We start from the raw sequence: 16910 nt of genomic DNA, 5'->3' as shown, positions 1-16910 counted from the left end.
CCACTGTATCTCATCGTAGCAGATTAACTGGAATGTTACATATGAATTGCCTGTCAGGATGATTCCATCAGGCATTTCTTAGTAGTGTTTATCGCTGTCATCAGTATTGAGTCAAGACCTTCAGCCTTTGTTTTGTCTCCTGTTCTGTAACCGGAAAATGTAACAGTTTAGCAGGTACTAACTTCTGCTAGGTACTGCCATTAGCTATTTCAAATGGTAATTGGTGAACATGAATCTTTTAATAACAAATATAATCTGTATTTACCAAAACTATTGGTTCTGATTTGTCATTACAGTTTCTGTGCATGTAGTAAATGATACGTATTTTTCCTTTCATCACCTAACGGAATTAGGGCTGTAGAGGCACTACTTGAGTAATCATTGCCTACAAATCATAGTTTGGTTGGAAAACTTTTGGAATTTGAGGAGAAAAAGAGGACAATATTGCTTTGATCATTGCTCCCCTTAAAAATAAATTCTAAGAATTTTTATCATCTTTCTGAAACAAAGGAATGTGAAAGAATTGTATAAAGCATCTTATTGATAACTGTGCATTTCCAATTGCCTTTTTGATTTTTTTCTAATTTTTCATAAAGTTAACAGAATTTGAATTTTAACAATAGCAAGCACCAAATACTTGGCTTTTCCCATTTTTTAACATCTTTTTTCATAATTATATTCTTGCTCAAAGAAAATTAAAAAACCAAAAACAAAATTCTCTTGAAACTGAATTTGTTACCAGGTATTTGATTTTAAAATTGCTATACTTACACAATGTACTCTTGCAGTTTGGAAAAAAGAAGTCTTTTAGTTCCTGTATTGGGACACTAAACCGATCTTCATAGATTGCTATGCTTTGGGAGCCCCTGAGCATAGCAATATGTTCTCCTGGTCCTGAAGCTGGAATTATTGTACATGAACAGTCAGAAAGGATATGTCTCCACCCTGTCTGCAGCTGTGATTTAGTAAGAAATTAGAGGCACACTTAATTTTCGTTTGTTGGAGCTACCATAATTTGTGTGATGACCATCTGTCATGCTGCACGTTTAGTTAGTAATGTTCTGGTAAAATTGCCAGAACAGGTAACGTGAAGAGATCCAGTGATAAAGCCTCTACTGGCTAGGCAGCTGATTGTAACTTCTGCTGCTAATGCTGCCATGTGATTTTTCCGTAGGTGACTTCCAAAAGTACTTTTTTCTGTGAGCTTCCCCAGGTTAAAACTTCCAGGAACAGTTTCTTCCTTTGAAGTGCCTAAAACTGACTTAAGTCCTTTCTCCTAAAGTAAGCCTTGAAGATACAATGGAAACCTGTTATACCCCTGCAGGACTTGATGTCCTCCATCCTCTCTGTCTCTCCTCTCTTACTGAACACTGGTATGAAGCTCCTGGTAGAGCAGGCGAAATACCACCTTTTAGGAAAACGATCACCCCCACACCTTCAAGCAACCTCTCATCTTCACCAGTGCCTGTAGAAGTGGATATGAATGAAGGATAGCTTCATTCTGGATCTGAATTTATATTTGGCAAGACAGAAAGGAGGCTGAGATCAAGAAGCACTTACCTCTTGGTATTTCTGTTGTATGGCACCATCTGTCTAAATCAAATTAATTCTGCTAACCATTTTGGACACCCACATAGCTGCAGATTCATTGTTAGCTGTGACTTTTCCGTAAAATTACTCTTGTCCTGAACACCGTGGATCACACTCAAAATTGGCTGTAACAGTTCAAGCGTGACCTCTGCATTTGACTTGAAGCAGCTGTGCCTTACCTAGAAGTTAAACCAAATGTGTCATGAGGCATAAAATACAGCAGCCCTTTTGTTGAATACCCACGTGGTTCTTGATGCACATGTCATTTTCCTCCTCTTATATCTGCACTGGCTCCCACTGAATAAGTTAGAATTCAGGGGTTCTGTTAATAGTAAGAATCATCAGAAGACAGTTTCTAGTTTCTTACAAAATCCAGTCTGTTTCCACAACATTAGCTCTTACAGCAAGTCTGGATCTGGAACCAACAGGGGGGAAACTGAGTGTAGGAAGGTCCATCTTTTCAGAAATGTATGTGCAGTTCCTGAGAATTTCCCGCTGGATAAGAGGGAAAGCTGAGCCCTCACAGCAGTCAGAACTATTTCTCTGAATTAGCTTCTGTTCACTCTTCACGTCCCATTTTCGTATAGAACAAAGAGACGTGTTGAGAATTCTGCAATCTCTTCATTACAGGTTGAGATGAGAGAGAACCCTGAAAGCTGGTGAATTGCTCATATACAGCTGTAATTGCCACATTATAATGTAGCATATTAAATCTTAATGGTAGACTTAAATGAAAATTCAGCAGTCAAAATCTGTTAATCTTCACTCTGACTTTAAAATGTTCTGATGTTCTTTAATTACTATTTTTCAGGTTAACAAACAGAAATATTATTCACAAAATGCCTGAATGGACTCTAATTGCTATTGTCTTGTTATCTGCGTAAGTAACCTATAATGTAAAATACTGTCATTGACAACTATCTTAACCAGCCTATCGAGACAAGATTTAGTTTTCAGATAGAAGCGGGGAAAAATTTATTGAAACTGATGGGGGAATCAACATAAATATCTTTTTGTGCAAACGAAGTAACTTCTCTTGACAAAACAGGTGATTGGCCCACTTGCAACAGCATGTTAACAGTGGACAAATGTGATGCTTATTATTTTTTTTAAGTTATGTTTGTTTGTTTTGTCTTCAAGAGGAAAGGTGGTAGGAAGGAAGAGGATGCTTCACTTTTCTCCATTCGCTGCTGCGAAGCAGTCTTCCCCTCTCTGACAGTATCTTATACAAAATGACACGTGTGTTATTTGCATGTGGCATAACTGTTACACTTTCCATAATCAGTAACATTCTTCCCTTGTTTTGGAAAACATTAACTTTTTGAAATTAGAAAATTACCTTTTATTATTCCTTTGTAATTTTTCTTGTAAATACATTGAAGAATTCACTTTCATGATAAAAGTGAAATTATTTTGGTAGATATGGTGTGTTTCTAAATGTTTGCTTGAATTATCTTTCAATATTCTGGCAAACTTCTTTGAGACGGGAAACTTCTGTTTAGTAGCCCTAACTTTCTGATAGGAATGTTGAAACATTTGTGTGTGTGTGTGTGTGTGTGTGTATTCACTTTATTGTTTAAGATTATGATACTGCAGTGCCTAGACCCCTCCTCAGCTTTGTTCTACATTCTACAGAATTAAATTCTTTATGAGGGTTTTCCTAACTGGAAGCTTGATTTTTATTATAATCTCTTTCAGTAAGCTTCTATACTGAGACTCGAAGTATAAAAACTGTAGTCATATGCATCAAGTAACTTCCTTAATTTATATTTTCCAATTAATGTACATTTCTGAAGTTAAAAAGAAAGATTAAAAACTCTGCAGTGTAATAAAACAGTTCTTTCACAAATTCATATTAAACATTTAACATTAGTTCACCTTTAAGAAATCACTGGTGGTTTCACACAGTGTCAGGCCCTACCTTCCAGCAGGGTTGAAACCATCAAGCAATCTTTTTATGTCTTTCAGCTTGAATTACAAGATTGCAAAAATCTTGTTTCAGAGACTGTTTATTACTGCACTACTGCTGCTTCTTTTGGGCTTGCTGGGTCACTGGAGCCTGTAGGACAGAGAAGTACTTACAGACATTCAGAGGTCAGGAAGCGTTGTGGGCCAACCTCATAGCATCCTCTGTACTGCACTTACTTTCTTTGATATTACTTCAGTCTGACACATTGTTTTGGCTTTACTGTCCCAAGGAAGGCTATACCAGTAGGCATCAGAGTAGGCTTCAGCGAGCCTTACATCTGTGTCACCCAGCCAGATACTGCTCAAATGATTCATTAAATCAGAACACAGAAAGTAACTTTACTTGAATGCCTTGGCATAAATTTTTTATCAACTGTAAGAACAAATCTTTTGTCATTTTTACTGTATATTCTTATGGTTGAATTGGTAATTTGTGAAACGGATCTTATGAATTTTTCAAATAGTTCCTTTACATTTAATGAAATGGTAACTGTTTTGATCATGGGTTAAAATATGTCACTGGTCTCTGCTGCATATGATGAGCCCTAAATGTTTACATACCTAATAATTGTTTTACAGGTTTTTTAAAATGTTATTAGTAGCAGTTAGAAGCATAGAGCCAAATCTTTTTTATACCTTTCCCCCCTGCCCAAGGGTCCACCCCTAAGCAAATGACAGTTAAAACTGATCCCAAAATAAAGTGGATTTCTTATCTGATATTATTCTAGTGAAGTCCTGAGCAAAACTCTCATTGACTCCAGCTTATTATAAGTTTATTGCAAGCTGAAGATCTTCAAATTTTGGACAACTTCTCTGAGCCCCTTCTTATGAGAAGCTGTGCCAGAATGTCAGGAGCAGACAGGGTGGAGTGAACATGACGGTTGCTCTTGTTTTTTCTATGTGGAAGCTGATGAGTGTTGCATCCTTTCTTGAAAGAGCAACACAGAACACTTAATTTTTTAGAAATTCTTACCATACTTGAAGATTTAGTGGAATCCAGAAGTGTGCAGAGAAGACCTGAAAACCTGTCCAGGAACCTGGCCAAGTCCCTTGGGAAACAGGTCTTCAGATTGTGAGCATTTCTCACTTCCTATAGTCTTCCAGGGAACCTGCCATATCTTACTAATATTGCTCACAGAAAGGATTGTACTGTATGAAGTCTTCTCTGGTCTCCCCTTAACTATACTGAGTAACTATGCATGCTGCAGCAGATGTAATGTCACTTAGACTGAGAAATTATTTGGAGCCTGGGTCAAAGAGTGGGTCTTGACTAGCTTCTTTCACTGAAAGAGGCAAACCTTTTCTGGAGATCTATTAACCGGTCTTGACCTGGTCCCAAATATAGGATGGCCACTTTACTCCTAATGCTAATCAGTGAAGTAGCATAAGCAACACCCTGAAAAGGGATAATACTTCCTCTTTCCAACCAGATGGAAGATCATATATATTACAGGGACCCTGGGGAGCAGGAAGTGTAAGAATATGGACTAAAGAAGGCAGAGTGAGCATGGGATTTCAGGGTATACATCAGAAGAAACTACCAAGACCTCAAGTATTTTTTTGTTTTGTTTGCGTTGGGGAGTGTTGTTTCGTTTAAAGTAGCAACTGTTGGACTTTGCTTGCACCCCATCTTGTGCATAGATGCTGTGGCTCACCACTTCCTTCTCATATATGGCTAGTGTCTGCTAAGGGCTGATACAGTACACGGAGCTTCACAGTGCACTTGGAGTACCCTGACACTTTTTGTGGTCTCTGAGCTCTGCTATGCTACTAGCCAGAATCGCTATCATCATTACTGCTGTATTGAATTCAAGTATCATCACCTCTTAATGCAGTGTATTGCGTTATGATAATACTATCCTCTCTTCATTAGAGTGAGCGTGTGTGTGTGCATGTGTGTGTTTGTGAACTAACTCTTTGTAAGATACTCTATGTAGGATAGTCAGAACACCTAATTTTGGTGCTTAAATTAGACTTAGGCTCCCTGCATAGTCTGCTGGTCCTCCAGAAGCTATTCAAAGCAATTATATGCTCTTGAGCCTATTGACTGTTAAAGAAACCTGGGCTTCTGATCCTTAGCTTAAAAGTAAGGTGCCTGAAATTGGACAGTGTAAATATCTCTCTGTAAATGTAATGTGTTGGAAATCCCAATAGTGGAGTATATCTTCTTTTTAGTGAACAGCTGGATTTAGTCAATCAAATTATCATATAAAATATGAACAACTAGTCTGAACCTTTATTGAAAATCTAGCCTGAGGCAGTCTTGCCTTTCTGACCAGCACATTCAGCAATACTTATAGACTTTCCTAGAATACACTTTGAGAGCCAGTGAAGAGATTATGCTCAAATAATTGCATTAATTTCTAAGATGGCATAGGTGACTCTTTAAAATGATCTGTAGATCAAATGCCTTATTTATATGCCGGTTGTAATAATTTTGGTAGTGGCAGATTTCTGCATCTTCCTGTTTTGAATGTTCAGTATATTAGTAGAATTGTATATTATAGTAGTATCTGCTTTATAATGTAGTGTAAACTAGAATGCAGAAGGTGTATCTTTTCCACCAAAGAACTTTACAAGATATCAAATGAAGCAGATAAAAAGATGCGCATACAGTAGTTCAAGACAGAATGGAGAAAGCAGTTGTAGAATTCGTTACTATACAAGCATGGACATTTGCCGTTTTTAGTGTATACCCCTGGTACAGTCTAATGGAAAGCTTTCAAGATATTTTCAGGAAATGTCTGCTTTCATCTTAGTTATCTGGGCTGGCTGGTTCCAGTGAACTGTGGTCAGCTTCATCTGCAAAGCCTGGGCAAGAGGGTTACCCCCGCTAAAAGCTTTGAAGCATTTCAAAACGTTCTGGGATTAGTTTATAAGCATTGGGCTGCAGTATTTAAACAAACTCAAAATGACCGTGATCACTAAGCAGAAGCCGTCATTATATGTGTGCAGCCACTTTAGATAAATATGTCATGGGGAGATGTACTCTAGAGGTTTGCTCTCTCGGAGATAACAGTTCTGGAACGGGAGAATCTTGGGTACAAGTATGCTTTTTTACTTCTTTGCACACCAGAGCACATCTATGAAACTGAAATTTCTAAATTATTTTCAGAGGAATTCAGATGTTTGTGATATTTCTGCTGTGTTCTTGATGTCTGAAGACTATCTGATGTCCAAATATATATTGGATGTGAATGAATCTTCCAGAGTGACTGTAAAAATTACACTTGTACTCAACAGATCTGCTTTCCAGTATTCTGTTTTTGTTTAAATGACGTAAGTTCTACCTTTTAATGTGTGAAAGATGTTTATTCCTACAGAGAAAACATACAAATAAACTGGATGCTCTTTTATTTAGCAAGTCTGATGATTAAAAAAAAGAGTGAAGTTCCAACTGAAAAAGATCACTTATTTGTAAGCTGGGAATGTAATTGCTTCTCATTCTGAAACAGAGTTTTCAGGTCCAAAAATCCAAAAAATCTTTCTTTTATGAAAGTACTTGAATTTGGGCACAATCTTTGTTTCTACCTTTGGTCCCTAGCGGTATAGTTTTGTGTAAAATAGAGAAACTGAAAGTCTTTTTACACATTAAGAGAATCAGAAAAGTGTATTCTTAATAACTACAAGTTGTCATTTGGTAAGCGTGAACTCAGGTTTTCTGTTAAGCGGTTCTTGCTTATCAGCACTTTCTAAGCAAACTCAATCTGCCTATTTGGCATATTCTGCAGGAAATCACTATTGCTTTACTTCCTCCTAGCATGTTCCGGGATTACTTGGGAAATATATACAGTACAGTAATTTGAGAGATTTGCCGTGTTGTTAATTGTGGAATAAATGAGTGCCAACTTCAAAGTTTAGTATCTTCATTTACCATTCATAAAGGGGGGGGGAGAAGAAGTCTTAGCAGTTTGAAGGAAAATGTTTCTCCTCATATCAGAAAAATGCTCTGGTGTTAGTGCTGGTGAGCAGGAAAGTGAACAGCTTCATTTTCATTGGAGTGTATCCAGCTGCAGTTTTTTTCCGTTCCAGCATTTCTCACAGATAGCCTTTTGGATGGGGCACTTGGATGTATTGTGTAGCTTTCACACGTGCCTAGCACAAAGTCTCTGAGGTGAATCCAGGATGGTAAGTTCCCCTTTACTGTAAAAATGGTTCTGGTCCTTGACCTTACTGGCAAGAGGGGAGCTCTGGCAGATGCTGTCTCATGGAGCTGTGTTGCAGGGAGTAAGGAGGCTTGGCGCAGAAAGCACCCTTCTCCTCCCCTGCCAGTTCTGCTGCCCAGTGCAAGAGAAGAGCAGGGTTGTGGCTTTCGGCCCAGTGTCTTGGAAATCCCTCCAAGAGATGGAAATCTCTGTGTTCTCAGCAGATGTGTGTGTGGGCATGCAGAAAATTGAAGTCATGCCCAAGTGTGCAGAGCTTGTGCGCAAAGAAATGCGTCACCGGTTATAGATGGTCCTTTATGTTGATCCCCTGATTAATCTCTTTATTAGAGGAAGAACCTAAATCAGTAGAAATATTTTTTCTATTGAAGAGAATTTGGAGCTTCTGTTTAGTTGTCCTTGGGAATTTTATGTTCCAAATGTACTTGCGACTTGTGAATAAAAAATCTGGCAGTAAGGAAAGTACTTTCCTCTGCCACTTCATTTCTGCCTTTTGTGTGTGTAAATGCGAGGTAAGTCTTTTGTTGCAATTTCTGTTTTAACTGTGTGAAAGACAGCATGCCAGTTTTTGGAAGACAGCTTTACCATCGTGACTCTTTTGGGAGCTGTCGGTGGAGTTCATGTCCTCTTGAACTTGCCACAATTACGTGCTGATCAAGCAGATGGAAAAATTGCTTAGCCCAGCTAGAGAGAGAACTGTTACAAATTTGTATTTCTTGAAAAGGTAGGTAATAGGGAGATTTCTTTTGTAATGTCATGTTCTCCCTCCCTCCAGAATTGCTGCATACAGCTTTACTTATTGGAAGTCATGTCGTAGCCCAGAATAAGTTCTGCTTCTGTACAGTCACTTGTAATGTAGATTATTCTGAACTGATGCTGCAATTAAGCCATTGTGAGTAATGCAGCACTGTTAACAGCTGCCTTAAACTTAGTTTTAAAGGTATTTTAAGTTCATCTACTGAGCAAACTGAGCTGTAATTTTGCACCTGAATTCTGAAGCTCTAGCCTTATGAAAATATACTTGCTTCCTTATTAATAATTAATCTTAATACATTAAATGCAAACATTTTTTTTATCATGAAACATAACCCATCTGTTAAAAGAAAAACATGACTGTGACACACAAATGTATCTGTATTTTCAGAGTTTTAACTTTATCTTAGTAAACTTTCTAAAGAACAGCCTACATTTATTGTGGACATGACACATAGGCAGTTCTTTTGACTTACAGGAAACTTCTTAAGATGCAAATCAGTGTTGAGTCTGGCTTGTTGTTTCTGAACCAAGAAAAATGCAGAGGCATACATCACTGGAAAGGTTACCAGGGCTTCCTAGAATTTGATCCCCGCGTATTTTGTACCAATAGAATTTCTAGCCTGCCTTGTGGATTAAGTTTTCTTCTGTGCAGAGAGTCATACTGATACCCCTACTAGCCTAAGCATTGTCCTCTATTCTCCTTTCTGCACTGCAAGAAATAGTGCCCAAAGTAGAAGTGTTGTATTACTTAACTCTTCTGATACCATTACAACAAAAACTTTGATCTGTAGATAATCCCTAAAAGAGCAGTATGTTTTGAAGATCTGGACCATCAGTCCTGTCGTTATGATGATGCAGATTATGAAACAAAACCTTATGATACTAGACAGTAAGATGGGCTGTCTAGAAAGACAGTACTTCATTCCTGAGATTCTGGTTTCCTCTGTCATATAGCTGTTGCTAGCGTCAGATCTGGCATGGCAGCCAATATTTTTGCTATGAAGTGAATAAAGGGTTTTTAAGGAGGAATAATCCTTAAAGTGATTAAAAAACATCTTCAAAATCTAGTTGAATCATTGAGCTAAGTTATAACTTGCTTAGATCAGAGAAGTGGTCCACAGAACTACTCAAAGACCAATGTTAGTTAGGGGGAAATAGAGATGCATTTCCTTAGTTTTCATATGTATGTTATGGTGGAGAATGTTGGTCTGTCTATAATATTCTGCAGTGACCAGAGATAAACTGAAAATTATCTAGAGGCATGAAAAATTTGGAGGGTGGTGGAAAAGAGAAGATTAGACCTAATTAATGCAGGAAGGAGACAAATGATTTTTGGCAAGATAAGAGTGGATGGCATACTGGTGAACTAGAGACTTGTTTTCATTTCCTGATAATACAGGAATTGACTACTAAGGGAGTTTGTACTTTCTTCTCCTTAGTTTGTTACTTGAGACATAAAAGCAGTTTGGTGCCTAGTGGTCTGATCCAGTGTGGCAATTAATTTCTGATCCTAATGCGGATGTTAACGCTGAAGGAAAATAATGTACAGTGTTTCCTGAAGTACGTTTCTTTCATATTCGTGAAAACAAGCAGAAAATACAGCCTCTTTGGGGAGGGAAAGAAAGAGGTGTCACCGACAAGATGATGATGTGCAAGGTGTATCTCTGGTCAAATGGGCTCTGATGAAGCCCTTGGAATTTATAGGCAGTCCACTCCAGTGCACTTAAAATCCAGAGCGCAAGTGATTCTTCTTGATGCAAAGTATAATGAAAACAAGTACTTGGGATAGCAGGGCAACTGTCAGTTAGCCAGCATGTTATATGTATTCTGTCTCCTGGACTCGAGCATAACTGAATGTCACTACAGGTATGACTGTAACTGTTCACATAGTGAACACCTAGATAAGGTTCCTTGAAATAACCATGCACTCCTAAAATTTTGAATAGCATAATGTGAAAAAAGAACTAGAACAGTCATGTCCATAACAGTGCATGTCCTTTTCTCTCCATTCCCTTCCAAAAGTAAAAGTATGCTTTAATTAGCTGGTAGAAAACATAACTAACCAGTATTTGGGAGTCCAGAAACTGTAATGAACATTACTACATATTGCTAGATGTGAAACCAGTTTGACTATATCGATGCAAAAAGTGTACAGATGCCTGATTGTTTAAAGGCTTGGGATCTCAGTATGTTTAACTTCATTTTGATGTATAGTACGCATGTGCCGTGTGTTCCTTTGAAATGCAGCTAACACTCCCTTCCTCTCTCTCCCTCTCTTTGTTTGTCTTAACATTTTATGAAGACACTGAATAGATCTAACTCATTTATCATAAAACTTGGTGTTTCCGAGATGAGATCTTCAGTTTTTTTACAGGATAAGGGATAGTTGAGAATCAAACTTTTTTGCATATTCAGCTTTTTTCAGGTATGCATTTAACCCAGGTGTACCTTCACAAATGGGAGTTAATAGTATTCTTCATTGTGGAGATTGTAAAATTAAGATTAAGAGTAGCCCAGTGATTTACTGGAGATCATGCAGCAAGTCAGTGATAGAGCCAGAAATAAAACAATTAAGCAGAAACAGGCTCTTTTTTTTTTTTTTTTTTTTTTTTTTACTTAAACCTCCTGTGAACTGCTGTATCTGGGGAAAGGTGGTTAAGAATCTTTAATTTTGGGGGATTTTTAAGAATCTCTTTCTGAGAGGTCCGAAACTGCTATTGTTTTCAAAACTGTGAAATATAAGCAGAAAAATATTGAGGTCCTTATCTTTAACTTCTAAAGAAGAAAAATTTGGACACAGTGGAAGGAAGTCTATTCCTAGCGTGTCTCTTTACTCAGCTGCAATATTCCAGGTGTTTGATCTCTATATGGGACTGAAAGGTAGATAATCAAGTTACAATGGTTAGAAAGTTCTGAAACTAAACTATGATCGATTTTATGATCATTGTTTCCATAGTAACTGAGTACAGGTGAGTACAATTTATATAGTCAAGTATTGACAAATTATTCACCTGAGCATATTGCATTGTAGCTGTTCCACCTGTAACATAGTATTTATGTAAATTAATCTTTACTGAAAACATTTTTTGCATATCATTGAGATAATGAATTGATGGGAATAGATTACATTATATAGCAGCAAAAAAATCCAGCAATTACAAAAATGGATGTATATTAATAATTTTTATTTCATAAAATGTGCCAGGTCTGTATATAAATGCATCTTTTAGATATTTAAATTGTCCCATTGTATGTGCACAATAATCTATACAGCAGTGTATATTTTACAAAATAGTTAAAAAATTCATGCTCTCAAAAGCTTACATGTTAGCATTTTTAACCTTACAGAGACTTGGACCTGTGCTTATTTTCATATAGCTAACTAACTCAAGGACTTCAATGGCACAGATTCCAGTATTTGAGAGGTGTCACAGGAAAACTTTGCGGAACATAGAAAGTAAGGAATAGAAGACTGAAATGGATGAAAGGATCATTTTCTAAAATAAAGTTAAAATTTATTAAATTTAAAATTTCAACAGAGTTGGAAAAGAGGAAAAAAAGGGGAACAAATGGTAGGACTGAGAAGTACCTTTGATCTGTCAGCTGGTTAGCAGGGAACAGACTTCAAATAAATGGAGCTCTTTAAACAAGGTCTGTCCTTGAAATGTGTACCTAAGAAACTTAGATTTGTTAGAAGGAAACAGCTGATAGTGATTTCTTCTGGGTTTATGTTCTGAACTTTATATTGCCTTGGCTTTATGCAGATAAGTAAGCTAAATTGAAACCTTTTGGAATAACTCCTGTATGAATAAGTGCTTTAAATGGCACACAATATAATGTAAGTTCTGATACTTTGTGTCTGTGAACTAGTGTTGCAGTAGTAAATTGGAATAATGGTAATATAGAAGTGGGTACCATACTCTGATTTGGTTCTAAAAAAAACGTCCTGCAGTCATACCTGTTAATACAAAATGGTAAAACAAAATAAATAAATGTTTGAAAGTAGGGTTCCTAAACCTCCCGAAAACAGAAGGCAAATAGAACCATTACATACTATTACTATAGTTTTAAACTAGTCACGTGTCGTTGAATTTTTGTATTGTAACATCAAAGTATTTCCAGAGTGTTGGTTGTCATCTTTCCCATTAGGCAGGCTAAGCCTGGGTGCAGTACAGTGGTCCCTGCATATCTGAGGAAGCCAGAGGGGCTTGGCATTACAGGAACAGCATAAAGCTGGCAAATGCTTGCAGAAAATTTTACCACTTATTTTGCATCTGCTGAATGTTCTGAAATGTGTTGTTCCTCTCCTGGACAATTATGGAAGGAACTGAATTTATTTGACTAATATAGGGTCAAGAAAATAGCTCAGAAGGAACATCATAGGAGTGATACTGTGTGAAAAGAAACACTGTTGCTGCTTGCATTGCAAAGGTTAAAATAATTGTACAAAGCAGTTGACTTTCAAAACCTCTCTTGGCTCAGTAGAAATTGTTGCCATCATGTTTATGTGGTACTGGTCACCCTCAAGGAACTGAAAGATAGTAATAATAAGAAATGCCATTTTCCAGTTACTTTCTGAGAAGAACTGTTATATCATTCAGTACATTGGGGTGAAATAGTATGTTATGGGAACTGACAGTTTAAGATGCTTGTTTAAATATTGAGGCATTTTTTACTTACCTTTTCAGTAATTTATATATACAGTCTACATTTTAATGCATATTGTCTCCAAGTATACAATGTGACAGAACTGACAAATAGCACTGATTGTCCATACCAAATGGCTACACTGTTTGACGAAATATTTCACCATAGTTTCTTTGAACATGTAGTGTATTTTTAAGACTTATTTTGTGTGTTCCTTTGCATTAGACTTTGCATTTTACTTCTACTTTGTTTATAAAATGAATTGCTGCCCTAGTGATGTAAATGGAGTATTTTTTATTATAAATAGGAAAGTGTCTTACTTGTCCTTCATTAAAGGTCAAAGGTCAAATCTAGCATAAGGAATCAATATTATGAGGATTCTCTAGGTTTCTTCCCTCCCCTTTCTGGCTCTTGTTGTATCAGTGCAACCTTATTATAAAATCTTTTCATTGCAGAATCTTTGAAGTTATATGGCTGGCTGTTACAAATAACAGCTGGCAACTGATGGCGTGAGCCTTAGCTTTCAAGGGAGGGGGAAGAAAAGTGGAGTAATCAGTACATCCTGCTACTCGTGCAAATAGCTTTGTTCATTAGGTAAAAAATGCAAAGTCTCAAAACTTTTGCATTTTATTAAAACCATTTTAAATACACAGTTTCTGTACTTGGTTAGGTAGCTCTAAGCCTGTTGCCCGAACAAGTCTGCCCTGCATAGTCCAGTTGAAATGTTGGAGTTCCCATACAGCTGAATGTTTTAAAAAAATAAATAAATAAAACCAAAAGATCCATATGATGTGTTAGAGTAGAGCCAGCAAAGTATTTTGCAAATGTTCACTCAGCCTTCTAAGCCCCTTTGAGGAGAGCATTATAAGGGGAGAAATGTATATCATGTATAAGGGGAGAAAACAAGCCCAAACTCACGAGCTGCCCCAGGGGAGCTCTGCTGCAGAGCCAGTTCCAGGGGTTCGCGCCCCGAGCGCCTTCCTGCAGAGCAGTGCTGTTTGCGCTGGGAGAGTTTTACATGCGTCTTGGATAGTGGTGTTTTCTGAATTGCCAATCACCCTATCAGTTGCATGTGAATAACTGATGAAAAAAAGAGCAAATCCATTGACTTTTTCAGTTGTTACTAAGCATCTGTATTAAACAGTTAAATATAGCCTCATTATTATAAGTATGCTTTCCTTTTACTGTTAGTTGTATCCATTCAGCAGCACCATGAGTGAAATTTTGGTCCATTGAAAGGGATGGAAGTTGACTCATGTCCAGACATGTACTATTGAAAAGTGTATGTGAAAGGGGTGAACTTGAAAAGAAGAAAAACATATATTTTGTTTAGTATATGCATAAATATGTGTCGAAGAGAACATTTTTCTTAAACAGACTTGTACAAGCTGCATATGGAAAAAGAATGGTAGTAGTGGAAGCAAAGAACAAAGTTAGTTTTTGAATGAACCTTCAATTTTGCAGCATACTTGGATTATGTGGGAGTTCCAGTTGTTGATTTTTGAATCAGTGTTTGTAGCATTGATTTAACTGTAGTGAACAAAAATTTTAAAAATATAAATAATTTAGCTTTGGTTGCCATCAGAGGATTAAAGTGTCTGTGCTCGATTCTGTGGACAAGTCAGTACGCAATAATGAAAGGAAAGTTAAATAATAAATAAGACATAGGTTACACTCTAGCTACAGAATTCTTATCTTTATGCTAAGAATAAGATCTTTAGGCTGTATTTAAAACTAAACCACAAGTAGCTTTTTTTCCCCCTCAGTAAGAAAATTGTTTATTTCTGTCAGTTGTTATGATTTAACGTTGTGGTATTTAGATTGTTTTATCATTCATCCAAGAAAACAGAAAATATGAATAGATTTGGGGAAATTAAAGAAAGATGCCTCTGAATGCTGACTTCTGTCTTTGACCTATAGGATATGCTAACAAAGGGCCCCAGTTAGGGGCTGCTTTAATTCCAGAGCTGCAAATGACACTAATCATAACTACATTTTTTTTCCACTAGTAACGTGTAATTAAACAGAAAACTTAATTCCAGAGATATCTTTAAATACTTTACATCTTGTTTGTAAGTTAGATGCTTCCAGTTCAAGATAGTCTGTCAAATATTAATGTGTTCTAATGGAAAATGTTCACTTTAGAGACAGTCTTTTGCTTTTAACAAGGCTTTTTTGAAATGTTAAGCTTTTTAAGTCAAGCTCAAACTGAAGTTATAAGAAACATTTTTTTAATGAAATTGTGAGCATAATAGCTAAATTGCATGTTAAGCATGTAACATTTTCCAATTTCTGAGTGTACATTAATGCAGTATGATTGTATAACACTTAGATACACCTAAGATTATATATATTTTTTCAATCTCCCTGATATTGCAGCTTTAGCCTACAGCTACACCCACATTGTGGCTCAGATTGGCTTTCTGGACAATGTTAACTTCTGCTCAATGGATGCATTTTGCTCTGCAAATGCATAAGCTCTGTGAATTTCTTTTTTGCAAAGTAAAGTTCTCCAACCACTGCAGTTTTGGAGAAGAAAGTAATATTTTTAACATAACTCAAAGACATCTAAATATTTTTCTAAATGCAAATTCTGGAAGGTCCTATTTCCACGTCAGATTATTCTATGTCGAAAACATTTATCAATGGATGTGCTTAGGTTAGAGTTAAATTTGTTGAATGCCTCTTTTGTAGGCAACAGCAGTATGCCTAACACTAAGAAGCAATTTTTGTGAACGCTGCTGTGATCTAAGTTACTTTAATCTGTCTCCAGATGTGTATCCAGTGTGGTGTATCCAGTGATATGCTGGTAACTGAGGGACTCCACTTCAAATTAAGCAAGTTGTCAATATATTTTGGAGAAAATTCAGAATTGCAGTGATGTTTGGATTTATTGTGTCAGTATGCCTGAGCATCTTTCGGTAGGGACTCGCAAAATGGATGAATGCTGCAGGTGTTTCAGTTTACCGCAATAATGAGTGATGGATACACTTGGTATCCTCCAGTTGCACGTACGGGCAGATGCTCTACAGGCTACAGCGCACACCTATTTCAGTGTCTTGAGCCTAGCCATTTATTTTTCTTCAACAAAACAATTACCTGTGTTTAATCAGTTGCTGTGGAGACCACCTTCAAAGAAATGCAATTAAAATGGAATCAGAGATTGTATTCTATAAAAGTCTGGTATATTACAAGAATGTAATTTCTGAATAATAATCATTCTATGCAGTGCTAAGCCTGTCAAATCTGTAATATTAGAGTATTGCAAATATCTTTGACATAATCATTAAAAAGACCAAAAAAAAAACCCAAAGTCCTTGTATGTCAAGGGAATAGAACACTTCATAATGTAATGGTTGTTCCCCTTCAGTCATTTAATATGGCTTTGCATATTTCTGGAGGATTTTTAACATTACATGAGGTGAACTATTATTGAGAATAACTTGCAGCTTCATACTGTATGACTGAGATTTAGTTTTTATAAACCTGTTCAAAAGCATAACTAAATCTATGGATGAGGTTTTGCGCTGTATCTTTGAGTTGAAATGTAAGGAGCAGGAAGTTTGCTGTATGTAGCTGCTGAAGGAGTCTTGGGCTACTGATGAAATTAAAGTACCTTGTGCTACTGAAACAACTTCAGGGGCTCCTGTCTTAATGATGGCAGCTCCTTGGTGCTGTCCCCATAAGCCGCCCTTGGTCCAAGAGGTGGTGCGATAGGCTCAGCTTGGCCCCTCAGTCTGTCCAGTGCCGAGGGCTTGTTCTGGGCTCCTCCACTGTCCTCTTTTT

General features: G+C 36.9%; 1 protein-coding gene across 8 annotated transcripts in view; it reads left to right on the top strand.

Annotated features, from left to right (window-relative positions):
• The window catches only part of RPAP2 (RNA polymerase II associated protein 2), a 48859-nt gene that overhangs the window by 17050 nt on the left and 14899 nt on the right, over positions 1-16910 (top strand). For 7 of the 8 annotated variants that reach the window (XR_010884881.1, XR_010884884.1, XR_010884883.1 and 4 more), the window contains one exon: positions 2402-2470. The exons of the other annotated variant lie outside the window; for it this stretch is intronic. Coding sequence is in view for 3 of the 7 variants with exons in the window: in XM_067300932.1 (XP_067157033.1) it covers positions 2402-2470 (69 nt within the window). In the remaining 4 variants the exon portion in view is untranslated. The remainder of the gene's footprint in view (positions 1-2401; positions 2471-16910) is intronic. 8 annotated transcript variants of the gene reach the window in all.

This window comes from Apteryx mantelli, chromosome 8 (genome assembly GCF_036417845.1).
Source record: "Apteryx mantelli isolate bAptMan1 chromosome 8, bAptMan1.hap1, whole genome shotgun sequence".
Taxonomy (NCBI): domain Eukaryota; kingdom Metazoa; phylum Chordata; class Aves; order Apterygiformes; family Apterygidae; genus Apteryx; species Apteryx mantelli.
Note: the sequence above shows the minus strand (reverse complement) of the source record. Positions and strands in the feature narration are given on the sequence as shown.